The sequence below is a fragment of the Parambassis ranga genome, chromosome 10 (assembly GCF_900634625.1).
Source record: "Parambassis ranga chromosome 10, fParRan2.1, whole genome shotgun sequence".
Lineage (NCBI taxonomy): Eukaryota > Metazoa > Chordata > Actinopteri > Ambassidae > Parambassis > Parambassis ranga.
This window is the reverse complement of record NC_041031.1, coordinates 8,851,302-8,878,032: the sequence shown is the minus strand read 5'-3', so window position 1 is coordinate 8,878,032 and position 26,731 is coordinate 8,851,302. Positions and strand designations below refer to the sequence as shown.

Here is a 26,731-nt window from a genome sequence, read left to right as displayed (position 1 = left end):
CGTCTGCCCCAACACTTCGTGATGCACCAAGATACACAAGCTCAAACTCACCAGGCAGCCTACTTCTTCTATTGATGTTATATGATTCTAAACAAGGATCCAGACTCAGGATATGTTATTTAAGTGCTTGCAGCCTATTTATGACAAACAGCAAGAATATAAACATAAGATCACATTTCAAGCCTGTCTTTTTTGAGCTGACCTAGTTACTCTTTAAGCATGTGATTTGACTTTGCATGGCCAAACTTAGACAAACCGCATCTCCAATAGATTAGATTTTAGTGATGACGATTTTAGATTATTTTCTTGAGCATTTAAATTCCATGCCATGTTAAACCACATGAGGAAACAACCGGAACTGACTGCAACAAAACAGAGACAGCCCTGCCCTGACCACTACGACACAGGACAGGCACATGACAGGTTACAATAGCTACAAATTTAGCAAAGGGAGAAAAGGACTTTTATTTTGACACGATCAGTTAACACTGAATGCGACACAGGAAGTTCCGCATTACGATTGTTGGTGGAGTGTTGCCATAACAGGCAAGTGGCTAACGCTAATGTTTGCTAACTAATTAGCACGATAGGTAAGTGTTTTTTACTCGCAAATATCCCACAAATTTATTTGCGTCGCGACATTTGTTTTATAATGTAAATCAAAGCGACGAAGACAAACCAGTTGTCATTCTCTTCTTAATTTATTTGGGGCCTTGTCAGCAAGCAGTTGGCTAACATCGACTAGCTAACTAGCTTTTGGCACTGGCGAGCTTTTGTAGCCACCGTGATACCGTTTGTTTATGTTAGCTGTGCGACACTTTGTTTATTCTTAAAGCAAAGCGCTGAATCAGTAAACACGTTATATAAATATGTGGCACTTCGTGTGCATCGTTGTTAGTGAACGATAGAAACGAACGAGAGATGACATTATAGTGTTAAAATAGATATGTGTTTTAGCATTAATGTGGATTAGCTCTTTGCGGTAGGTGGACATTTTCTGGGTTCGTCTTTCAAGCTCCGAGTCACAGTAAAGCTACATATATCAGTACTTTGTAAGTTATTAAATCTGCATGCAGGATAAAGTCAATGTTCAACGTTTTCCTTCGTTACTTAGTGACAGTTCTTAAATATGTTTGTGATGCTAACGGTGGCTGATTTAGTAAACACCAGGCCGCAGAGTACACTGTGTGCCCGTGGTTAGTGTGGTCAGGGCCTGGCTAGTTGTTAGCAGTATCAGGGCCATACCAGGGCCAAGTTTTAATGTAATCAGCACAGAGTGAGGTGTTTTTCTACTTGTCGTGTCGTTAAAAGCCGCCTGCTGTCAGAGGTCTTTCAGCGCATCGCAGTGCCTGAGGTCCAGGCTGTTCTAGAGGCGGCTGTGAGACAGTCGACAGTTAAAAAACAGTTCGAAAAATAGGTTGAGATTTAGCAGGAAACAGGTTTGTGGCTCTTTTTTTATGCCTACAGGTTTCAGATGAGCTTCTAGTAGTTTGACTAGAAAGTCCTGTATTCAGTTTTTATCACTGTATGTTGGTCAGTTGTATTTATATAAAGTCACTTAAAATATTAAAAAAAAGATAAATAAAACCTTTCAAAGCCCCAAATCTATGTAGATAATTTAAAGTCTCTAATGTATTTTCTGATTTTCTCCTAAATCTAGGTGTTGTGTGTGCGTGTTCCAGTTTGAATCATGGAACAGTGTGCATGTGTGGAGCGGGAGCTTGAGAAAGTGCTCCATCGCTTTGTAATGTACGGCCATCAGTCTGAAGAGAGGCTAGACGAGCTCCTGCGCAGCGTCTGTGAGATACGAGGGCAGCTAGTAGCTTTTGGTAAGAAAAACTACTGATGTGTATATATAAAGTTTAGAGAATGTGATCACACTTGGAACTAAAATTTTGCTTTGCTGCATTTGGTGCTTTATTTTAACATATCATTGACATGCACAGTGAAACCCTTTCCTCTCTTAACAGGAGTACAAGATGCAGATTTGTCAGTCCTATTCCAGACTATGGCCCAGTGTTGTAAGAATATCAAAGAAACAGTGCAGATGTTAGCCTCTCGACATAAGGACATCCATGGCAGTGTGTCTAAAGTTGGCAAAGCCATTGACAGGGTGAGGACATTTGTCTCTTCTGTAACATTGATTAATTGTCATACATTTTCTTCACTTCTGACGTGGTTCTCTATAGAATTTTGATGCAGAAATCAGTGCTGTAGTGGCAGAGACAGTGTGGGACACCCCAGAGAGACAGAAGTACCTGAGTGAAACCATTGTGGAGCACCTGTACAGACAAGGGATGCTCAGTGTAGCAGAGGACCTCTGTCAGGTACTGCCTTATGATTTCTGTATAAAATATACAAATACAACTTAATGTAAGCAACATTTTGAAAATGTGGTTCCATTCTTATTTTGCTCAAGGTAATTATTGAAAGATTTTTTGTTTGTTTTTTTAGGAGTCTGGTGTTGTGATAGACATGAGTATGAAGCAGCCTTTCCTGGAGCTAAACAGGATCCTTGAAGCTCTGAGGATGCAAGACCTTAGGCCAGCATTAGAGTATGTTGTCTGTCTGTGTATTTTTACTGTTATTCATGCCTGCTTTTGGATTTAAAATTACTTTACTTTCTTGTGTCTGTACCTGCTTAGATGGGCCGTGACAAATCGACAGCGCCTTCTGGACCTGAACAGTAGTTTAGAGTTTAAGTTGCACCGCTTGTACTTCATCAGCCTGCTCAGTGGAGGAATCGGCAATCAAATGCAGGCCCTGCAATATGCCAGGCACTTCCAGCCCTTTGCCTCTCAACACCAGAGAGGTAGGTGATCGTCGTTGTGATGCAATTGCTGACACAAATAATAAAAAAAGAACATGTAGTATTGTTAATTTTTCACAACTAATCTCAGATATCCAGATCCTTATGGGCAGTCTGGTGTACCTACGTCATGGCATTGACAACTCACCGTACCGCAGTCTGCTGGAGACGGATCAGTGGGCTGAGATCTGCAACATCTTTACCAGGGATGCCTGTGCTTTACTGGGCCTTTCTGTAGAGTCTCCACTAAGTGTTAGGTTAGAAAAATATAAACAGTACTTCAGGCCTACATTTTTCTATCCACAGTCATAGTTTACAACACTGCCATGTCGATTTTTCTCTGCAGTTTTGCATCCGGGTGCATGGCCTTACCAGTGCTGATGAACATCAAACAGGTGATAGAGCAGAGACAATGCAGTGGAGTCTGGACGCACAAAGACGAGTTGCCTGTAAGTCCATCCTAAAATAGTATTTCGTTCATCATCTTTCATTTACGAGCCTACAGTGATTCCACCTTTGTCTGTACGTGTAGATTGAAATTGACCTTGGGAAGAAGTGCTGGTACCATTCTGTGTTCGCCTGTCCGATCCTTCGGCAGCAGACCTCAGAGAGCAATCCTCCCATGAAGCTTATCTGCGGCCACGTCATCTCCAGAGATGCTCTCAACAAACTCACTAACGCTGGGAAGTAAGTCGGCAAAATAGTGTAGTGCACACATGAAATTAATGTAAACAAGTGGCTTTCTAGTAAGTAAAAATAAATCTAAAGACTATAGCTAGCCTTTACTAGCCATGATGCTAGCTTTGGAAAACATTAAGACCCTGTTTCTGTATTTCTTCATCCTCAGGTTGAAATGCCCGTACTGCCCCATGGAGCAGAATCCTTCACATGCCAAGCAGATTTACTTTTGATACCACACACGCTCCTCATCAAGATAAAGTCACCTGGAGCTCCTGCATTTCCAGGACCATTTGCTCTGGCCCTTTTTTCTTCTCCTGTCCCTGGCCTCTTGGCCTGTTATTGTATTGCATTAAGGTTTTATCCCAGTGCTCCTCTGGACAGCTTTGGCCATCCTATGACCCACCCTGGAACTTACAACTATACAAAATATATACAACGTCCGGCTGGGATGGTCTAACAACTTGTAGTAGAGTGAGGAGCCTCACAAAGAAGCACCTATGAAAAAGGATCATTCGTTGAAACTCATTTGCAAATGCCTGCAGAGTTATAGGCTTATCTTTCTAAGATATGTAATACTTTATAGTGTTTGTTTTCTCAGCTTTATCATTTTTTTCTGCTTTTTTGACAGAAGCAGTGGAATGAGAATAAGAATGGGTGTAGAGTGATGAATGGTATAGATGAGCAGTATCTGAATTCAGGATGGTAATAAACTTTATTATACATGAGTAATGTCACAGATTAACAATCTTGAAGGTTTATTATTTGCCGGTGAAGGGAACTGGAGGTCTACACTGATTGTTACCCGTTGCTCCTCCATAATGTAATAAAGGCCTCAAGTAGCTTGAAAAGTCAGCTGATGCGTCCGTTTGATCAGTAATACGACTGATTCATCGACGGCAGAACACCTTTTTTTTTTTTTCTTTTTTTTGTGACTGACTGCACCAGCACGAATTTTCCTCATTATTGAAGCCATGTGTCTTGTTCTATGTATGTATTTAACAAACTCAACAAAAAAACAAAAATATATATACTACTGTGAAATGTGTTTTAGTTCCTATTTTCCCATCACAGCTTCCACTCGTGTAAAAACAGCAGACTGAACAGCCAACACTGCACAACAACAGCTCACACCACGACTGTGCCATCGCTTCACCCCGCGCCGCGCTCTGTATCCTATAAGCTTGCATGCCATGTGATTTGGAGATGTGAATAGGTGTGATGGTCGCCGGTTTGACTTACAGTGACTAGGCTTGTGATTAAGCTTTACTTGTCGTGGATGGTGGGGGTCGGGGGGGGTCCTCTGATCATTGTGGCTGTTGTTTAAGATATTTAAAAATGCCTTTGCAGCATAGGGTTTTATTTGAGATTGACTCAAATTCAAACATCATTTCCTCAGGGCTCATTGTTGGCAGGTCACACCACACTTTGCATTTAGCATTAAAGTTGTACATTAATATGAACTGAAAGAAGATTACACCCATTTCACTATTCATTGATAGCTGTCGGGACTTACTGGAGTTTGTATATATTAATTAAATCTGTTAGTGTGTTGGCATATACAGCATCCAAGATATTCAGATGTTTTACATCACAGTATGTATTGATGGTCAGTGCTAACTGTGCAAGTTCCTGGTGTCCTCTTGGAAATGGTGATGTCACCTCATGCTCTAGTGAGGCAAAAAAAAAATCAGTAAACCCTGCACCAGCATAGCTCACACACACACATAAAGCGGCGTCACACTCGGCTCATTTGGGTTTCACGTTTAGTTAAACATGTTTTGTCTGGAGCTTTCAAAGACTTTCTCTTTCTGTCTCTCTCTTTGGTTGACAATCATTCTCGGCTTCTTTGAGCGTCCCTTCAGATAGGTTGCTAGTGCTTTGTACATCTGTCCCATTAATTTTGCATTTCCTGCTTTTGTGTGCAACTCTGACTGTAAATACTCCCCTCTAACATGTTTCATATACCTGCATCTGAAATTAAAATAAAAATTTATACTCCAGTCAATTTTGGAGGCTTGTACTGACTATCTGGTGATGGTTTGCTCATATTGTAACTCTTTCCCTTTGTTGCCACTTGGGGGCGCTGTTCCTGTATTAATAGGGCTCCTTACACTGTTTTTTTAAGGTTCTGAGAGGGTTTCATTTGAATTTAAGAAGCAGGGATCATTTTTTAATTAACAAATTGTTCACTCGTATTGAACCTTCATGTTAATTCATAAGACAGATAGCACTGATGGCATTCAGTGTTGTAACACTCCTACATGTGAGAGGTAAAAATCTCTTCTCTTCCCACTTCAGTAAATCACTCAGTCTCTTTGGAACTGTGCAGTTATATTAAGCCCCAGTTTATATAATGTTTTAAATGCCAAGGTAAAGACCTCGTGAGTCAGCTGCTGCTCACATGTATTCATATTGTGACCCTGCATAAAAAATAAACCTGCAATATGGGCTCATTTTTTACTCTTATCTTGTTTTTATATATATATATATCCTCCATTTCATCCACACAGCACAGAAAAGTGTTAAACCTTCATCGCTGCCAGGATTTACTTGGCATTCAGCTCTGGCTTGTACATTTGATGGTTTCCATAGAAGTGTTTTTTTTTTCTTGAGCAAACACAGATCCTCCTATGTTTCTGTCTCATCTGATCTTTCACCTCTTCGCTGTCTGTGCTGCAGGAGATGGTATGTGAGGGCCGGCTGGGGTATAGAGCAGGGAGAGGCTGAGATAAGGATCCAAGGCTAAAGCTCTAAAAGCCACATTAGTCCCAAAAAGCCTGCACTGCTCTGTTCATTCTGTCATAAAGCTCCTGTCCTTGGGTTTTATTGGTACGCTCTGTGGAGATTTCAGAGCAGGCAGCTGTCTGGGTCCTTGATTGAATGCCATCATTTACACCTCTGGCAGTTAAATGCTGCTTTGATGTTTGATCTAGACAAAATGAAAATGAACAAAGACATTTCTATTGTAGGGTTTTAATTCCAGTAAATAGAGAAGAGTCACAGTATGTTGAAAGGTCGATTGAGAGCTGGCTGTTGAATGTTCATATATTAATCATAAACAATACAAGAGAACAACTTTTCACCTATGTCATGCATTTGACGTCATTGGCTGGGTATGTGCACCAACAAGCAGGGCAATCATAATCCACACACAGTGGAGATATGCACATTAAAGACAGCAGTAGGCTCTGAATACAATGACAAAAGGCCGAACAAATAAAAACTATGTACAAAATATATAGATTTCATCTCACTGGAAACTGAATTGGAACAAAAATATGTTCAGCCATTCACTTTAGCTTACACAGTCTTTTTTTTATGGCAAAGGGAAAGCATTCATAACCTTGGCACCACCCAACGTTAATCCTCCATACTTAACCCAGAGATGCAGCTTTCCTCCCAGAGCCCATGAGAACCCTGAATCCACTGGTCTGAACAGGTGCTGGTTACCACCAAGAGTTTACAGCAGCTCAAACCAAATAGCTAAACACAAAATAAGTCACAAACAGCATGTCAGTGTGCTCATTTACAGGTTATTAAGTGGACTGGAGTATCACATGGGACAGTCTAGGTACTTTACAGGACCCTCAGTATTAGAGCGTGTTCTATAAGAAGAGTGTGAGTTCAGTCTTTGCATGGTAAGGGCATCAAACAGTCAATAAGGAGAGTATGGATAGGAACCTATGGAAGCATATTTCTGCCAGAAAAAGTTCTATTATTTAATAGAATCTTTACCTAAATTTGCATCTGACTGTAAATAAAAATTAAACATTGAGGAATTGTATCTTGATAATTAAATATGTAGTACTCTGATGATTTTGACATGTACTTATTTTAAGATTTATTGTGTCTTGACTGTTGTTTTTCCTGCAGTCCTATATGCTATCCATCAAGAAGAAAACAGTTTGCATTGCAAACAAGTCACATTCAAATTTCGGATGATTCAATCCTCTCTATCCACGGCAGACCAGACGAAGGTGTGTCCTCTTGTTTTTCCCTCCTGAGCTCTGGAACTTCTCTTTCCAATGTCTCATTTCTGCTTCCTCCTCCTTCTCCTCCTCCTTCTCCTCCTCCTCCTCCTCCTCCTCCTCCTCCTCCTCCTCCTCGCTCTCTCCCCGTCCTCAACTGGTGCAGTTCCCTCTCGAGGGCTTCATTGCGGTGGTACATCTCTAAGTAGCTGCCCTGCAGCTCCTTCTGGTAGCGGATGACCTTGTCCTTTTCTGTCTGCCATGTGTGCCTCTCTTCCTCGAAAGCCATGGCCTGGGCCTCGCTCTGGCGTCGCTCCAGCAGTAGCTCAGCGCGCAGACGCTCCTCTATAGGGCCCCCACACCCTCCTGCAAGGAAAAAGGTTCACATGGCTTCAACTACAGTCCGGCAGAGCTGTAGGGGAAATATAATGAAACACACTGGCTCCCTTTTTAATACCCAGAGAACTCTCCTCCTGACCTGGTTGCTCAAATAACCTGATTTCAAGTCCTAATATATGAAAATGTCCTAACTTAAAATAACCCAGACAAGCGCCTGCTGTGTGGCAAAGACACCCACATAAAGATGCCTCACTTGGTTTAATATTAAACACACATCTGTGGCGTGTCACCTTGGCTTGTTTAAGTAGGTCTGACACTGAAAACTATCAACAGCTCTACAATTCAGAAGTTTTTACTTCAAATCCTCTACTGGCAGATGAAAACTACCTGTTGCCCCGGCCGATGGATTTTCTGCAGCTGCTTTTCCGTCCTCATGTGCAGTCTGAGAGGGATATCTGCGTTGCTGTGTCCCTTGAAGAATGAGCTTCAGAGCATCGATCTGGTCCTCCCTGTTTCGCAGCTCTGTTCGAGTCTCCCTGAGTTGTGTCTTCAGCTGGAAGATCTCACTCAGCTTCTGAGTTACCTCTGCCTGGGAGTCCCTCAGCTGCTGTTTCAATAAGGAGATCTCCCCTGACTTCTGGCAAACCTGGAAGATGAAAGTAAGGGGTTAAAGCGTGATAAGAAAAATTATCTGTGGACGTTTGCTTAGGAATTCAGGTATTTGTGACTGGTCAGTGCTCTGTCCTTTTGTGTCCTCACCTCCCACTGTGTCTCCTCCAGTGTCGGACTGGTCCTCCTCGGGACAGCTCCATCCTCGTGGCTCCTTTCCCTTTTCAGGCTGTCAAGCTCCTCCTTCAGCCGGTTTTTCTCCTGCTGGGCCTTGAACAGCTGCAACTGCAAGCTGCGCTGAGAGCGCTGGGCATGCTGGGAGACCTGACGCAGCTTAGCAGCATAGAGGCGCTTCAGCTCCTCCACCTCCTTCTCCCACAGACGCTGCTTCCCTTCAAACACCTGCGTGCCATCAGCAGATGGGGGTCAGACTTCAAAAGAGAGGCAGACGAATGTATAGACTCATGTCGAAGAACAAGATAATGAGATTCACCTGAGCGATAGCGCCCTCGCTCTCATCCAGGTTTCTTTTCATCTGTTTGAGTTCATGTTCTTTCTCCACCAGGCGCTCCTCCAGATCCCGCACCTGGAAGAGACAACAGTGTAAATCACTGCAATCTGTAAATCATCCATCCATCCGTCTGCTCTGTGCTCACCACTTCCTCCACTGAGAGGGACAGCGTCCATTCATAAGGAGGTGGAGCATCCCCTGCATATGGAGCCAGACGACTCAGAGCCGCCATACTTCGACACGCCATCTCCCCTATAGCCACGCCTCCTGACCCAACAGCCTTCAAACCCAGTGAGGTGCGGTCCATGGAGCCGATGGTGTTGATGTGGCCCATAGATGCACTAAGAGGAAACCAGAGAAGCCATTAAAATCTCTTCTATTATAACTACCCACACAGTCATTAACTATACAAAAATAGGTATGTAGCAACACTGCTTTTGAATAGAAAGAATAGTTAAGAAAAGCTAATGCTGCAGCAGACCTGATGTGAGCCAGGTGTGGGCGGAAGGGAGGCCGGTACGGTGGCAGGCTGCTCATGGAGTTATGGCCCGAGTCTGACAGGTTATCATCCTCCTGGCTCATCCCACGCACCGAGGAGAGGGCCTACACCATCATAATTACATGGTTATTAACTGTAATGTTAATAGCCAACAATGTTTAATTTTAGCCATAAATAACATTTGGTTGTAATCAATGTGCATGCAAGAAAACTACAGCAGTTTTATTTGGACAACTTTCCAACAAGGTAAAAACCAGTACAGTAAACAAGCAGACAGAGTGTTCATGTGTAAGAATACCTTGTTACACCCTGATGTTGGTCCTCCATGGCGAGAAGGTGAAGAGGAGGAAGAGGAGGTGGAGACAGCTTTAGGGACATGGGCATATGCTCTGTGCAATCCATTAGAAAGGCCATGATCCACATCCTCCGACTTGGAGGACGGGTAGAGGTTTTGCATGGAGCTGAAGTTTTTCGGGGTGACAGGCTTGAAAGCTGAAGACCTGAGTCGAGTCTAGAGAAGGAGCATGAAGACGATTTTCAGAGGAGCCGATGTTGCCTTTCTATTTGCAGATGTATGTGCAACATAAATCACAATGTTTCTATTAAATCAATACTATTCTGCCCTCTATGTTAGCATTGATCAATTCCACCAGAAGAAAAAGATGATGTTTTGATTGCTGCAGTAAATTCAGAAGTGGCAGATTCTCAATCAGTGCTGGTGAACTGGAAGGCGTTTGAGGCTGATTTATGCTGGTAGCAGGGGATGGGGGTGTTGCATTGACCTGCCAGGGGTGTATAAATGTGATACCAATCAATTTACCACAGCCCCAGCAGCCTTTAACTGGTTGTATATCATTTATAAAAGAAAAACAATGGAAATCCATTCATATGCATCTGAGCCTGAATTAGTGAATAAAGCTCCCTTAAGCCTGCTTCTGACATTTTGCCACATTTCGTCCCAACTTTAATATTTTGTAGAGTTTTAAGCAGTATTCACCTTTTCATACTTGCCCCCGCTCGGCAGTGAGTTCTTTGTCAGGTCTATTTCTGTGCCGTCTTTATGGTAGACTTTGGCGTAAACGTCCTCCTCACGGCCGCCACCAGAGCTGAGACTAGAGATCGGGTCCTTCTTGCTGTCACTGCTAGGACTTGCTTTAGGCTCTTTCCTGTTTGGAAACAAAGTGGGTGAGCTGATTTCAAGCCTTGTCTTGTTTTATAGTAGGCTACCTTACAGAAAACCTGTTCTGTGTGTGTGTGTGTGAAATATGTTTCTGTATAGCACAGCCCACCTGGTGATGTTGAGGTAGTTGAGCAGCTCTCTCTGGGTGAAGCCTTTCTTCAGGAGGCCGTTGGTCTGCTTGGGTCTCACCTGGGGAGCTGCTGCACGGTTGCCTTTCGTTGGTGACACATCTGGCCTTTCCACCAGACTCCCTACGCTTCCCATGCCGCAGCGTGGAGACAGAGGGGGGGCTGGGAAAGGGCTACGGAAATTTTTGCTGGGGCCACGGGTCAAGGGAAGAGTCTGGACTGAGGTTGCCATTGATTACAGGGCTGTGTGGGGGGGTAAGGCTCTCTGTGTAAGAAAAGAAAAACAGACACAAACAGAATGAGCTGAGTGCGCATGGGAAGGTGGAGAAAACAGGCAGGCCTGTTGATAGTAAATAATAAGCTGATGGTTGAGACGACCCAACATATCATCACAGGCTTTCTGCTGAAATGTGCCTTTCTTTTTAAGAACACACTTCCTAATCATACTGAGCTTAAAAAAATGATCTAAATTGTTATTTAATCAGACTAATTAGCATAAAAGGTGGTCTGAGTAAGATGTATATACATTCGCTAATACCCAGCCAACACAGGTTCAGCCCACGAGAACTGTGACTATAGCCAGGCAGTAAATTCTGTACCAATTAATTTATGGTGACATATTTCACAGGAAGCATTGACAGCATCATGTATAAACACCATGCTACTATGTGTGTCTGCCCTGCATTACTGAAATAAACTCCGCCTCCTGGCCCTGTTGTACTCCTGCCAGTGGATGTTGATCCCTTGGAGGACGAGCTGACACACGTTTCATCAGCTGTGCTCGTTCTGTACAGACAGCTGTCTAACAGCACAGCTACAACAACTCTACATCACAGCAGAGCACTTCACTACAGAACAAAGGCACACCCCGGCCTCCTCACAAACTCCACACATAATGCCTTTACACAGAAGGCAATTTGAAATTTGTGCATATTATCTTTTTCCCAACAGCGCCTCAGGATCATGTGAAACATGAGGGTAATGTTGTTTTCTGAGGTAGGACAGCATATGTCACATTGTAAGCCTGTTATGTAAGCCAGGTCCAGCCAGTTACCACAACTCATGCTCTCAGAGACAAGGAGAAATATGGCTGTGGTGAATTCACATTATGTATAAATGAGCTGAGTGCTGTGGCAGCTTATTTTGTTTGCAAATTTTCATGAAAATCACATGTAACCAATGTAACACGTGAGCATTGCCTGAAGAAGAGATGACGTGGCTGCCTCTGTGAGTCACAGCAGCAACTTTCTGTGGACAATAATACATTTTCTCAACATTTACCGAGTAAAACTGAAGCAGCAGATAAGATATTCTAACACCAACCTAAAAGGCTCATAAGTCTCCCCAGCCTTTGACAGCATGTCCTCTGTCTACAGCATTTCTTACTTGCATATTCCGCCCCTCTTCGTTCTTTTCAGACTACCTCATTAAGGATCACTATTGATTTCACCTTTTTGACCCTCTCTCTTCCCCTCTGCATAAACACCCCCGGCAGCCATAAAACATTCTGAAGACTATAAAACACATAAACAGGACCCGAGGGAGCCAAAGTCCCTCTTTGTGTTGATGTGGCACCAGCAGAGCAGGTAGACTTCAAAGAGCTGCTTTAGCTCATTGACTATGCTCCTGACTATTGTTCCCAACATTCAATTCACAATGTGTAAGCAATTATTTGTAATACTCGTAAACTTATACTTGTAAAATTCACCAGAAGTTTTTTTTTTTGCTTATTTGTGTGTGTTTTGATGCTTTTTCTTGGTGAACTGTGGCTTTCCCCTTTATGTCTTTCAACCAGTGAGCATTTGTCATGTGTCACCACCCAGAGGTCATGCATACATGGTTGCTTGTCTTGTTAGAGCACGGCATGCAAGTGCAGTCTTGCTCTCAGTCGCCTCTGTGTTGGCCGTATTCCTTTGTTTAAATTACATAAACCAAAGCGGAACCATTAATCAGCTTGAAGTCTTAGAAGTGTTTTTTTTTAAAGAATCACAAAGATGAGCCTTTCAGTCTGCACCTGCTGTTAACAGCATTACAACGAATACTATTGAGAAATGCATCTTACTGGGACAAATGTATTCCTTATCTTTCAAGTAATACACACTGGTTTGCTTACATTACATTTGTAGGCATATAAACTTATGAAACTTACATGTAGGGTCAAACCTGGGCTTACCCCCGGGGGCCATCCCACCCCCTAGCTGCCAGTTTACAACCCAATGCACAATTGTGACACAACTGCTACCTTAGATGTAGACCTTAGAATGTTACTCTCTTACTATCACACCCAAATATCTTATGTACAAGACACCGGTAGTGGCACTCTGGCATCTCCTCCTGCTTCTAATACAATCCACATTTATCAAGTGCTTCGCACCGCTGGCCTCCACAGTTATAACAATTATGCAAATAGTTAAAATAAGCAGAGAGAGCTGAGAGCGGCCCACTCCAGTCAGGGCTCTCAGCCAGGCCCAGATCAAAGCAGCCCAAGCTGCTCATGTTTATATTCATGAGGTACTATTTCCCCCAATGTAAAACTTTCCACTAAAGCATCCGGCTCTTAATAAGCCAATATAACACAGACTGTGCTCAGGCCCAGGAAAGAAGCCTGGTAATCAATGATGATGAATTCAATGAATATAATATGAACAAGTGCACTCTTCTAGTGCTGCCCAGACAAGAAGTCCTAATGTGTCCAAGACTTGATCAGTGTGAGTCGGGGCAGGTCAGGCTGACAGTGCATGTTTATATGTGTTGGACAACATATGAATAAATCATGAGTGTGCCAAACCTAATGGCCACTGGTCAAGGTCTGACGCAGTATTTTTAGCTACAGTACACAGTTTGTGTCTACCAAACACGCAGGAGTCCGATCGATGCCTGACGGGAAGCTGAGCTGGGTGAGGCAGAGCAATTCCTTTTGGCCAGATAGGAGGGTAAAAAATCCTTTTAGGTTGCAACCACAAATCTTAGAGGACTGAAGAAATCTTGCATCCAGTTGTTTTCCATAATTGCCTTCTAGTTTATGGGCCAGAATAGACCAAGAGACACAGGAAGATTTACAACTCAGCCCCCCTGACTAGCCAAGGGGCCCTGAAATACAACACACCTCCTTAAATCTAACACACACACACACGTGCACAGATCAAAGCAGTGCTTTCAACCATCCTTGAACAGTTATAGTCTAATTGAAAAGAAGTCTGTTCTTGATTTATGCCTTTTAAAGCAGTGACGGGTTCCTTCAAAAGTTGCTAACTTTGATTAAACATAAAAGTGTGGATGCTGCTCTCTGTTCTTCTTATAGTCTACATTTTAACTGCACACTGCTGCACTATAAAAGCAACAGCAGTGTATGCATTTAAGGGTTGATATTGTAATGGAGTAGAAAGATTAAGTGTTATAAAAACAACAAAAAAGCTAACATGCTATCATAGCATATTTCTACTTATTGGACGTCATGATAACTAGTTCTGTTGGGTCTGTTCCTTGGTTTCTAGTTCTGTTTAGTTGTTTGGGGTATTTTTGTGTTTTCCTGGTTTGGTCATGGATCCTGTTTTATTTTGAAATTCCTCTTCTCCTTGTGTGTTTCACTTGCCCTTGGGTTTCCCTCCATGGTGATTGCTTGCCCCGCCCTAATGTGTTTCACCTGTGTCTTGTTAACCTTGTGTATTTAAGTCTTGTGTGGCCCTTTGTCTGTTTTGCTACCTGTGATACTATCCTAGTGTTTGTTCCCTGTGTTCCTGGTGTTTGTTGCCCGTCTTCCTCATGTGCCTGGTGTTAGTTCACCGTGTTCCTGGTGTTTGTTCCCCATCTTTCTCATGTGCCTGGTGTTAGTTCCCCGTGTTCCCTGTGTTCCTGGTGTTTGTTCCTCGTGTTCCTGGTGTTTGTTCCTCGTGTTCCTGGTGTTTGTTCCTTGTGTTCCAGCTTAAATTAAACTAACTCTGACATTGGATGTCACCTGATGTCAGTTAGACTATGTGTTAAATAATTGAAGTAGTTTCCACTGGATTAAAAAATGTGGTTTAAATGCTGTATTAAAAATATATTGTGGAATACCTGGCAGTCATCAGCAATGTGTGAAGTCATTTAGCAAAGGTGTGAATGTAGCAGTCTTTTATTTTAATGTAAATGGTGTACTACAGCTATTATCATTCTCTGACCCCATCAGATGCTTCTACCACTTTTCTAAACCAAAAGGCTGTGTCCACAATGATCACACTCATTGTGTTTCAGTGTTGCTGTTCTCACAGAATATCTTAACTCCTCTGGAAAGCCATGCAAGTACCACTTAACTACAATCACAAAGAAAACAAAACACACAGCCTTCAAGAGGAGGGCTTCATGGACAATCTCTCCTAAAATATTGTAATCAGTTCTCCTCTGGGGGGGAAACAAGTTTTCAATGAAGTGTTTGAGTGTGAAGAGGGAACGTTTTCAGGCACACAGCTCAGCGCTGGGAAGGAGACAGAGCAGAGAAGAGGGGAAGCCAAATTCCAAAGATGCTTTACACAACACAAGCTCGGGCTCGTCAGTTTTTGATGCACAAAAGCCGCTCACTCCCACGGCCGCTCACTCACACTCATGTGTGCGCTGGTCACTCAACACAGTCCTGAAAAAAAATACATGCACGGTGCACTCTCATGCACTCTCTCCCTCTCTCCCCTGCTCATGATCAAAGTTTGTTTATATTTGTGGGGTAACTTTGCAGGTTACGTCTAAAACTCCCACACAGCACACACTCTGTTACGTTATATAAGCTCTATCAAAGCTGTGCTTGCTGGTGTTTCACAGCTGTTAGTTGTTTAAAACACTATTGAGCGATTATCAAATCTACTATTCAATCTATTCTGCAGAGAACAGCAGGAACACATTTAACACCTACTCCGGTAACCTGACAGGCCGTTTGGGACACTTCCTGATGGTGATTGTATATATGGATTGTAAAAACATAGGGATTGTTACAGTGGATGATTCTTCACCATTCCACTACAGACATAAGACAATCATCCGAAAAGCCAAAACACAAGACTGGTAACTCAACATCAGCTATTTGTATTGTTAATAGCTACAATACTCACATCTGATCACTTCATTCTGACTCATTAGAAACTACAGACTGACACTGCCATAAAATTATTAAGAACATGAGAAGTAGGTGATGGTTTGGTGTTTTTTGTTGTCTCCTCCTTGAACTTTTACTATAACAGGGATTGCCAAAGGATCGAGTTTTTCTTAGGACCACACGTTGTAGTAAAAGCTTTCATAGCATTGAAGCATCTTCACAGCACATCTGTTTGAACTGTCAAAGCATGATGGCAGCAGATGTGGGGTTAATGCTGGTTCAGTGTCCCAGTAAGCAATCACAGCCAACCATTGTGTACAAAAACAGGACCTCCCCTTCGCTAAATGATGCTCATCATTTATACACCTGGGCACTTCCTATGATAAGTCAAAATATGTCTGCTCGGATAAAGGTCCTTTCATATAGCATGGCTTTGGTGTGAGCCAAAGTTGGGTTTGCCTGAACAAAAGGTAATAAGGTGAAAGGAGGAAATCTGAATTAAATGCATTATATTTTTATGGTTGATATTCTCTCTTAGTAGATTGGAGGTATAATTAGCTGGCAACTGGATCTACCTGTAATTTATGTATGAGCACTTAGTTCTGATATGATTGTGTCTAAATCTGTCAGCAGCAGTGGAGTAAGCTGTGCCTGAGGCCAACAAGGAAGAGATAAAAAAACCCCACTGCACTCCATGGTTGAGTCTGCATGCTGGTGTGTAGCGAGTGTGAGAGTGGCTTTGACTGAGGGGCAATGACAGCAGACTGGTCTTTTTTTAGTTGTTAGCAGGTTATTCATTAAGGATGGGAGACAATCAGGCAGACCTGAGGCAGTTCTGGAAGGAAAAAAGCAGAAGCCATGAAAGGTTTCTTCTTCTGTGTGTCATTTAGCAACGTACATCAGTAAGCTCTGTCAGCCTACAACTCATAAATGGAGATTGATATGTTCGTCAAAGACGCCTCATGCTTAAGTGCTTGTGGGGTGTCTCATGTTTTCTGAATGAGAGAGCAGACAGAACATTTCATAAAAGGTCAGGATGACGAGCTGTGTTTCTGTGAAACACGGACCATAATTCACTGCTGCTGGGACGTGGTGGTGCTAAAGCTGAAGGTCCAGTGTTCAGCCACACACTGTCCCCATTGATGATGAATACTGCAGCCTTTGTGGGGGTCAAAGGTTATATTTAGCCAAAGCCGTAGATACAGGGTGCTATTGAGCAGACAGACACTTAAGTGCAGACACAGAAGTTTTATTCTGCAAGTTCTGACGGGAGAACAGCTCTGTGTTAGGAAACACTGGAGCAGCTTGTCACACTCGTTTTCCTTCTGTAGCGATGGACTACTGAGCTTTTCAATATCCTTTTTGGACCAACTAATAAAACCACTTGAGGAGAACATTTCTCAAAAAGTGTTGGAAGGAAGTTTGTACCGACATTCATCATAAAATCCTGTCACACATCTTATCTTTCAGCGCTTCAGTCTTTGATGGATTTGAGCAGTCTGCTTGATAAATCCCTCTGCAGCATCAACTATTACCGACCCAGTGGAGAAACCCTGAAAGAGAACTTTAGAAAGAAAACGTTGAGCTTTAGAGAAGCTGTAGCAAAACACGTTTTACAGTCCTGATTATGACTGGCTAGCTCGGACCCGCTCCATTAAATCAGCTGTCAAGTCTTCAGTGTGTTTCCTCACTTTGCATCCGTCAGCCCACTGATGTGAAGCCTGCACGGTGTTGTTAGGCGTTAATGCCTCTGTTGACTTTCCAGTATTGTATTTCTGCACAGAATTCAATTACTGGCTCTGGCTACCGTAGCAGTGTTGGGGGTTATCTGGAATAACTGGCTGCACAAGGGTTTCATGGAACCGTATTGATCCTAATCTGACCGATGTTATGTAAAACTGATTCATTATGAGAAGACGGCGCCCAAGGGAGGGCGTTCACAGGCCCTCATCTTACTCCAGATGTGTTGTTAGTGCTATTTATGGGGGGATTTATTCAAGAGCAGCCCCACTCTTTCTCTCCTTCAATTGTAATTATGTTTTTGTTTTGTCAACAACTCTGCGTGTATGTGTGTGTGTGAAATGGGCTGATTGTATAATCCCCAACTTTGTTTAGATGAAGGCCTGTGCTGATCCCACTGTGAGGTTACAAGTTGAACCCTTGTGTGTGTGTGTGTGTGTGTGAGAGAGAGACAAAGAGAGATTAGTACCAGCAGCCTGAGGATAAGCACCTGACCTCAGTGTTGTTTTAAGTGACATCCACTTGTCCTTCACTCATAACAGACACACTATACTAATCTACCAATCACCCTAAACTGTAACTCTTCACATGTTACACCTGATAGATCTCGATACATTAATTATTAATTAAATTCACAATATCATTTTAAGAAATGCCTTCTTTCTTTTCATCTGAATTTTAGCATTTACATAAAAAACAACAAGTGCTTTACAAAGGATAGTGAGTCAGACAGTAATCTGGGGGTTGAATTAAAGGAAATAATCTCTCCTTAGTAACAGTTGCTACACCTGTCAATCTTTCTATAGAGTTTACATTTATAATGGTGGCAGTCTTAGCACTCAGTGTTCCTGAGTAAAATGACAAGACTGTGCTCAGAATCTGCCAAGGATCTGACTAAAACTGAGGAGTCTAATTAAGTGTACTTCACCTTCCGAAGCAATTTGAAGTCCTTTAAATAAGAGTGTTAAAGCTGCTACTGATGCTAACCAAATATGACACAGTGTGTGAATTCAATAAATGTAAATGCACAAGAACAATGATAAGATGACATTAATATCTTGTCACTCTGAATAAGCACACAGATGTAAAGTCTCTATTTCTGATTTAAAAAAGGAACATATCAGTTACAAAAACTACAGCAAACCAAAATGTATCCTTACGTAACTTCACTGGAATTTGTGGGAAAGCAAGCACAACAGTATGACATGCTATTTATTTCACCTAATCATGAATCCAAGTTCAAGTTCTGTTTGGTTTCTGTTCACCTTGTTAATCAGCAAAGCCTGTTCAGTGTTTGCCAACTGCCGCTATCAGCAGAGCTGAAGTTCAACCAGAGCGATGTGAGGAAACAAACGCACATTCCTAAAATGTCTTTCTGGGTAATTATTAACTTGCCATTACAACACATGTGTAGTACTGATACAGCTGATGAGGATGTTGTGTGAGCTGCGGACACTGAAGTACTGCAGGCCAGTGTTCATCCAGAGCACCTTTGTTCCCATGCGAAGCACCTTGGCAACAGTAGACCAACAACAACAATCTAATGACTGATAACTCAGCCGCATAATCAGCCTGGGCCTTATGGAGCTGATAAAGACAAAAGCATGAGAGGACTAACTTCTTATTAAATTCTTTACAGCATGGAGGAGGAAGGGGGGGGTGTCTCTTCTCTCTGTGGCTTCTTTGTTTCCTGTAGCGGTTCATGTAGGAGTCACCGCTCTGTGATTACAGCGATGGAAATCGAGTGGTTCCCACATCGACCCACACCTGAACCTATTCCACTTAACAGCTGCAGTGAATATGCATCCACACACACACACACACACTGTTAGACCACACACACAAGCAAAGCAAAGAAACTGATCGACCCGTGCACTGTATGAGTGTGCTGAAAATGTTAATGCTTTCCTATTTAGGCATAAACTGCACTGATACATCTTTTACATCCCGGCCAGGTGTCTATGACCTTATCTGCTTTGTACCACCAGAAGAAGAGCCGAGCAGCCTGGATGATCAGGTAGTAAACAGAGATACTGACCCAGAATGATGAGGATCAGCACTTTCACCTCCTGTGGAGGTTCGCTGTAAAATCAAGTGAGTGTTTGTTGTTTGTCAGTGCCGAGAGGCAGTGCTGTGAGAACCACTGATAATCTGATTATTCAAGAATATCAGGTCACAACTTTCCTGTACAGAGATTAAAATGACAGCAAGGCAACAAGAAACACCACCAACACAAGGAAACGTTCACATAGCGTGACATTTCTTCTCTGGCAGCACAAAGAAACCTGAGACGCTCAGAAACAATTACTAACAGCAGAGCAGCAGTTCAATGAAGTCTTGTTATTCAGCTTGAGTACAGCAACAGAATATCAGGCATGAATAGTCCTCAGGGGGAATTCCAAGGACACAAATAGACCATCAGACCAGAAATCATTTAAATGTAACAGCAGAAAAGTAAATAAAAAGTTTTTTTGTAACACAAATAAGCCTCTGTATTGTTATTAAGGCACCACGTGGTTCTAGTTTGGGACATTCAATAATGTTAATTAGCACATTTCCTTTGTGCTGAGAGTGACTTTAGAGGCTGCGGCTGCCTCTCAGTGTGACGTCATTCAGCAGAGAGAAAGTTAAAAAGTTAGCTAATTGCTAATTCCCATTCAACCCCAGTGCAATAAAGCATTCCTCCTGTGCAGAGCAATTACCAGGCTGCTGTTCTCCTCTTAGCTGCTCTTTGACAATACAGCTTTAAACCGCAGAGCATATTAGACTTAGTGGGATGTAAATAAGTCCAGCTTTCCCAGAAGAAAGGTGAATCCATAAAGTATACACAAACAGGTTAGGTGAGTTCTTTTTCTCTGAAGCTCGGTGTCACACAGGTGCTTTCTGTGTTACAGCATTAAGTGATTTTTCTAAGCAAATCCATATGAGGTGAACAGATACAGAGAACTTTAGAACAAAAACACTGGTTACCTGTGTGTCTGTCCACCTGAGACTTCACTCCTCTGCTCCCGGTCCCATGCACACTGTATTTCTCTCCCTTTCTGTCTCATGCGCGCGCTACTGATTATCACGCCACATGACTTCCTGTTTCTCGGTCTGTGATGGCAGCGGGGAGGTGCCTGAACCACTGACCAGCAGGCCACTGGTCTAAATAAGAGACTATAGGCTGAACTTAAGCTGTGTGTGAGGATGGTTTGAATAGAGACAGACACATCCCTGGAGATTTACCCTTTTATAGAAAAGAAACCACCACACTGTCCTGCTAATTTCAGCTCATCTCCTGTTCACCCTCCACTTTCTCTGCTCATCTCTTTGTACATTTTGAGTCCTCTCAGGGGGTGGTGTGGTCAGACTTGTTCCTCTGGTTCCAGAAACAAAGGCCCCACATGCGAACCAGCTTTGAGCCATTCGGTTCAGACCCTACACTAAAATATCACCAGTGTGTTTTGTTTGCTTGCAAATAATAAGACAACAATGAAGGTTTAGAGTCAGGTTACAGAACAGACAGCAGGGACAGAGGAAGAAGGATGAGGGTAGGAAAAAGTAAGTAAGGGCAAATGAGGAAGGAGTGGAAAATGAGGGCATGTGGGGGCTGTGTCAGAATGGACTGTCTGGACAATAGTCTGAGTATAAGCCTCCCCTCCACAGGCTGGGTCACTGGACGGGTTCTGCACCATATCATGTTACATAATTCAACCTAGAGAGACGCTCGGATGTGAGGAAGGAGAAGAGAGAGGACATTGTTCTCTGCTGCTTTTCTAGAAGAGAGCGACTTCTTTCTTCTGTCTTCGCCATGTGATGCAGGTCACTGAGCTGTGGGGAGGGCAGGAGCTATCTGGACTCCTTAAAGCTGGCACCAATGGGTGGGCACACAAAAATCTCAGCTAATAAAGCACCTTGTCAGCCAGAGATGCACAGTGAAGAGATTGGCAAGCTATTAAAGACATTCCAGAGAAAGAATGTGATGTTTTATGGTTCCCCTTTGGCCCACTGAGTGTAATTTAAAAAAAAAAAACAGGGATAACACCATCAAAAGCTATGCAGCCCGGTCATAAGCAGGTGCCACTGCAACCCTGTCATTATGACTGGGCCCCCACAGGCATATCCACTCTCAGATTCTTCAGATTCTCCCAGCTGGCTGACAGAGTTACTCTAACTGGAGGAGTAGTAAAGGTGGTGCATGTGAGTGCAGTGGGAGCAGAGGATGCCAACAGAAGAAGGATAAAAACAGAATAGGAATGTGGATACAGGGCAAAAGCAACAGAGAGAGGGACGAGTCGGAGCCTGCTAGCAGATACTGTACCTGTCTGACCAGTCAACTAGACGAGACGACAACCAGGACTCATTTCCTCTGGCTAAGCTCTTCTGGACAATAACATCACAGGAAACAGCTATAGGAGGCATGCTGGCTGTCTGGTTCTGGAGAAATAACATTATCCTGCGTCAGCCACCTGAGCTTAGTGTGTCTGTCAGGCTGGAGTTAGTTTAGAAAGTCAGAAAGAGTTTAGCAGGAGCTACTCTACAATCATGACCATTAGACAACACTATGTAGCATACAGTTAGCTTAGCACAAAGGAAACAAGAGGAAAGAGCTAATCTGGCTCAGTCCAAAGGTCACTGAACCTCTAAAGTTCAGAAATTGGCATCATTTTTTTTGTTGTGAACAACAAGATAAAAGAGAATAAGGGAGTCTGAACCACTACCTGTGTGACACAAGAAGGTCATGTTATATTATTGTAACCTTTAAGAACCACTATATTGATTTTATGTAAAAGCATGAGATGTGACAGCACACAGAAAATATGCTGCTGCAGAGAACAGAGCTGCTGCTTGTACAGGCAGATATAAATACAACAATGCCCACTCACAGAGGAGGGCTTTGACTCGTGGCCTTTTGTTCTGCAACACTACAACTCTTCAGACTAAATAAAAGAGAGGGCTGAGTATACGCCACATATTAATTCCCAGCGCTAACACATACGGAGGGTGAAGACTGTTGCTGGTATCTATAGAAAGCAGGTGAGCGAGGGCGCTCCTCACAGGCAGATAAGCTCAATCAATAAAAACACAAGGAAACTATAAGGCTGAGCCGAGGTGAACACGCCGCATCTGACTCATCGGGGGGGGGGGGGGGGGGGGGGGCTACGTTCGTTAACAAGACAATAGTCTGATGCCAGATTTAGAGACGGTTTCCATCAGCCTTCATAGAACTGTGGCATTTATAGAGACAAAGGCCACAGTATGGGGTCCGTCCAGCCTCCTACACACTCAGACCTCTCCCCTCTGAAGGTCACAGGGTCCCGTCTGTCCCAGGAGAATCAAACTATTATGAGGCAGGTCAGCTAACCATGCAGTCAGTAATAACCCTGGTAACACGTCGATATGCAGTGATTAAATATTAAATATATACCGGCTCCAGCTCATCTGGCAGTATGAGAAATCTTGATTGACAGAAATGAGCATGTGGGCCACCCAGCTTGCTCCTCATTATGCCAAATCCACCCATGCTCACTCACACTTGCACTTGCAACTGTTATACATAACAAACCTGTGATGTTCTGTACTTAAAATGAGTTGAACGTGTGAAAGTTGGAGTCCTTCAGAAGTTGATTCTGTGACAGACTGCTGGCCATCGTCAAGCTACATCTAAATATGATTACCAGCTATGATTGGCAGGATGTTTCTGGTGGATGGACGGATTATAGTGCACAGACATGGGTCTTTCTGTGCCATTCATGTGCTAGTGTTTTTTACATGTTACATGTTTGACCTCATGATATTTCAATACGTCCCACATAGTCACTCCTTTTGTACACATTTGTCCAATAACACGGTCCTTTGCAGGAACAATATTGACTAGTGTAGCTTCGATGAGCTTCTCCGTGTGTTTGTTTTGCATTTGAAGTGGCAGGATGAGCAACATGCTTTCAGAAGATCAATCCTCACCCATAAAGAAACACCTGCCACTTGGGGATAATGATTAACTTGGGTGTGTTCGCTGCTTCGGCACTCGGAAACATCTCATTCTGAGCTTGTGAGTCAGTGCAACTTGACCGAGCTGAACTTGTATAAAATAAATCAGCGTTTAAGCTGAGGTGGAGCTGAGCTGCTGACGCAGTGTGGACAGGTTGGTAATGTAATTACACAACTGATCATCTGGTGCAGAGTCACTCAGCAAATGTACAGATAAACACTTTTTTTTCTGTTTGTACTGATGCAGACTGTTGCCCTTCCTGTTCTAACTTTGAGCTGCAAAAGCTCAGCAGCATTTATATCCAGAATGTATGCAGTCAGCCCTGCACGCCTGACCAGGTCCTACAGTGATTTTCTTAACCCAGCCAGGGTTTAATCGCAGCGACAGACGGCCCAGAGAGCGGATCAGGCCAGCCACAGGCAGAGGGATGAGCCAAGGCGAGGAGTGCAAGTGTGTGAGCGTGACACTTTCTCCTCAGAGCGATCAGGCATGGCCTTTCTTGTCTATGAAGCGTCTGTGAGCACAGAAAGCAGAGAATGGGCTAACAGGATAAGCTCCAGATTAGGAGAAAATATGGGGTGAGAGGAGAGAAAGAGTTTAGAAGACAGGGCAGACGCAGTGAGAGGAAGAAGGGCTGATTAGTGTTTGATTAGGTGGCTGGCCTGAGGGGAAATGTCTGCTAAGGAACACACTGGCATTACAACTGTGCTCTGCTCGCTAAGCCATCTGCTAGAGAGCAATATGCATGACTGACTTATGCTGCTGCAAAACACGCTGCTCTGTACTTTCACAGTAATACTGGCTAAAAATCATGTTACACCAAAAACAAACTAAAAGTGGGTACAAAGGTTCATTAAACATCACTGTGCTGCCTGCTGGAGCACAGTCTGTATTCTCTAATCTGTAGGTTAGGCAATACTAAGCAAATGGTCAGCAGTCATCTGATGGTCAGCAGAATTAGTGTTTCATCAGCTGCCGGTGCTTTAAGGAGACGAGTATCTGCATATATACACACACACACTCACACAGAGGGGAGTGTCAACCCCCTGGGAGCCCAAACAGCTGAACAGAGACATCACATCAGCTGTCGGCCTGATTCCACTGAGAGAAGAGCATCGAGGAGGCAGACTGTGCTAATTCACTGCTGTCAGTATGTCCCAAAAGCTTTTTATAGCAAAGTGTTCACGGATACTGACAGAAACAAGAATCTGGATACTTTAACGTGAATATAACATCTGTAAAATATTTAATCCACAACCGTCACATGTTAGTAAAGCTTCAGGCCATGCTCTGCACACTGACAGTCAGAAATCACGCAAAAGCACAAGTAAACTTGACAGACGCATGGTGGCCAAATGCTTCTGTATCTTCTAATCAATGTCTTCAGAGGAAATCAGAGGAAAAATAAGCATATCCACCAGATACTACATTCAAGCCTGTCTGAATCACCCTCATACAACAGAAGCAGCAGCCTCTCTGCAAACTCTGTGTGTGTGTTTTTACCTCTGATGACAACACTGAGCCACACAGGGTCTGCACGGAAGTACAACTCCCACCCTACACCTGCCCTGCAGGGAGTGTTAGTGGGTTTTTATCCGGTGTGAAAGAGGCTACCCTTTTAATACAGTGATACATAGCTATGTGGAGTGTATTTTTTGGCACTTCTTTAGGCTGGGGGTTGGAGTTGAGACTTCAAAATGTCCACACAAAAGTCTCACCTCTCAATCATCACCTCAGTGACGTGTGGTGGGTGAGATAGAGACATGCATTTTTGTGTGGTGACTTTAAACCTATAAACAATACTTAAGCTGTCTCAGTGATTGCCATGCAGTAATGAGCAGAGACACCAGCATCACTGCACTATATCACCTCTTTGACTCCATTGCTAAATTACAGGACTGGTTACCACGCCGTCTCCAACAACAGCCTGCATGCCTATTGTCCTTCTATTGTCGCACATGCTCCTTCACTTACGTCAGTGCACACCCATAACCGAGCACACTCAAAAGAAGTTCTCAGGTCAGAGGTCACCTGTGGCCTCTGGTCTCCAAGACGACAGCCATGGCAGTCCCCAAGACTTAGCTGGAGTCTCCCCGCTCAGCTCCCTCCCCACACACAAACACAGACACTCACAGGGACACAGCTTTTGTCCCCAAACTCCTGTGCATCAAAGGAGTCTCTGGGGTGAGAGCTGCAGCCCAAACACTGCAGAGCAGGAGCAGGAGACCACCACAGCAGCGAAGTGACATGAGATTAATGACAAAAATATATCCTTCAGTCAGACTCTCTCTTTCTACACACACAAACAGGCTGTGAAAAACAGCAGTGAACTGCGAGGATTAGCCCTGATTTAGAGACTACATCCTGTGGTCCAGCTGAGAGCAACACTCCGTCATTAGTTTAAAGGCTTTAACCTGCACAGTTGAGTTTATCATCAAGTGTGTTCCTCCTGAAAGTTTCGGACATGCTGCCGTGCACTAGTTCTCCGGCTGCGTGTGTGCAGAGTAGTATAAACCACAGGAAAGATCAGACTCACCATGTTCTGCTTGCAGGACATCTCTTGGACCGACACTGCTGCAGCTTATGTAAAGAAACTAGCGGCGTTTACGTGCCTCCAGGACTTCGGTGCGTAAAGAGCAGACGGCGATGAAGCGGACTGAGAGCAGCGCAGACCGGGACTGACTGTTTTCCCTCTCAGAGGTTTGAATAGTGCAGAGCAGGGGGAACCCGAGAGGCTGGGAGACATGCGCCTGTCCCCCGGCTAACCGGACTGACACACTTACAGCTGAGAGGATGGACAGCGCCCTCTACTGACCAGGCAGGTCGGTGCGTTTAACAGAAATAACTGTCAAGTGAGGGAGCTGCTCCACCTTCATTAACACACACTGGAAAAATACCACTACTCAGAGAACTACCCCTTTAAATTATTTCTTGTTTTATATACTTTATTTTTGTATTTTCATGGATTAGCTTTTTTTGGTCGGTTTACAGTAGGTTTACTATGAATGTGATAATAGATGTATATATGTGACTATAAGGGGAATAAATTCATTTAGTCCTTTTATCATTATCATTTGTTTTTAGTTTCTGTTGTATTTTTAGGCTGCTTTAGTAAACCTTTTGTTTTACTTCCTGTTAAGTTTTGTGGCATAATTTTTAATAACTGTTTTAATAATCATGTAACACAGTGCAGTCATAAACATAACAGCAACAACAGAAAGACAGAAAACACGG

The 26,731-nt window shown here is 43.3% G+C and overlaps 2 protein-coding genes across 5 annotated transcripts; one reads left to right on the top strand and one right to left on the bottom strand.

Annotated features, from left to right (window-relative positions):
• The first annotated feature begins 371 nt into the window (after positions 1-371).
• On the top strand, positions 372-5,510 carry rmnd5b (required for meiotic nuclear division 5 homolog B). Of its 3 annotated transcripts, none has more exons than XM_028415733.1 (10): positions 372-546; positions 1,661-1,829; positions 1,971-2,113; positions 2,190-2,327; positions 2,455-2,555; positions 2,646-2,812; positions 2,901-3,066; positions 3,156-3,258; positions 3,342-3,496; positions 3,657-5,510. In XM_028415733.1, exons 2-10 carry the CDS (start codon positions 1,691-1,693, stop codon positions 3,718-3,720), a joined length of 1,176 nt encoding a protein of 391 aa, XP_028271534.1. In that variant the 5' UTR covers positions 372-546; positions 1,661-1,690; the 3' UTR covers positions 3,721-5,510. The 3 variants fall into 3 exon arrangements, with proteins under 3 accessions (XP_028271534.1, XP_028271533.1, XP_028271535.1); XM_028415732.1 differs by having other exon boundaries at positions 372-590; XM_028415734.1 differs by lacking the exon at positions 372-546 and adding an exon at positions 733-1,052.
• A 982-nt stretch (positions 5,511-6,492) lies between these two features.
• Positions 6,493-26,251, bottom strand: n4bp3 (NEDD4 binding protein 3). 2 transcript variants are annotated; one of them, XM_028415695.1, is made up of 10 exons: positions 20,494-20,614; positions 10,706-10,989; positions 10,414-10,582; positions 9,715-9,927; positions 9,399-9,520; positions 9,063-9,258; positions 8,900-8,992; positions 8,557-8,808; positions 8,185-8,443; positions 6,493-7,824 (listed from the first exon to the last, which is right to left on the bottom strand). In XM_028415695.1, exons 2-10 carry the CDS (start codon positions 10,954-10,956, stop codon positions 7,418-7,420), a joined length of 1,962 nt encoding a protein of 653 aa, XP_028271496.1. In that variant the 5' UTR covers positions 10,957-10,989; positions 20,494-20,614; the 3' UTR covers positions 6,493-7,417. The 2 variants fall into 2 exon arrangements, with proteins under 2 accessions (XP_028271496.1, XP_028271497.1); XM_028415696.1 differs by lacking the exon at positions 20,494-20,614 and adding an exon at positions 26,034-26,251 and having other exon boundaries at positions 7,418-7,824.
• Between the last annotated feature and the right edge of the window lie 480 nt (positions 26,252-26,731).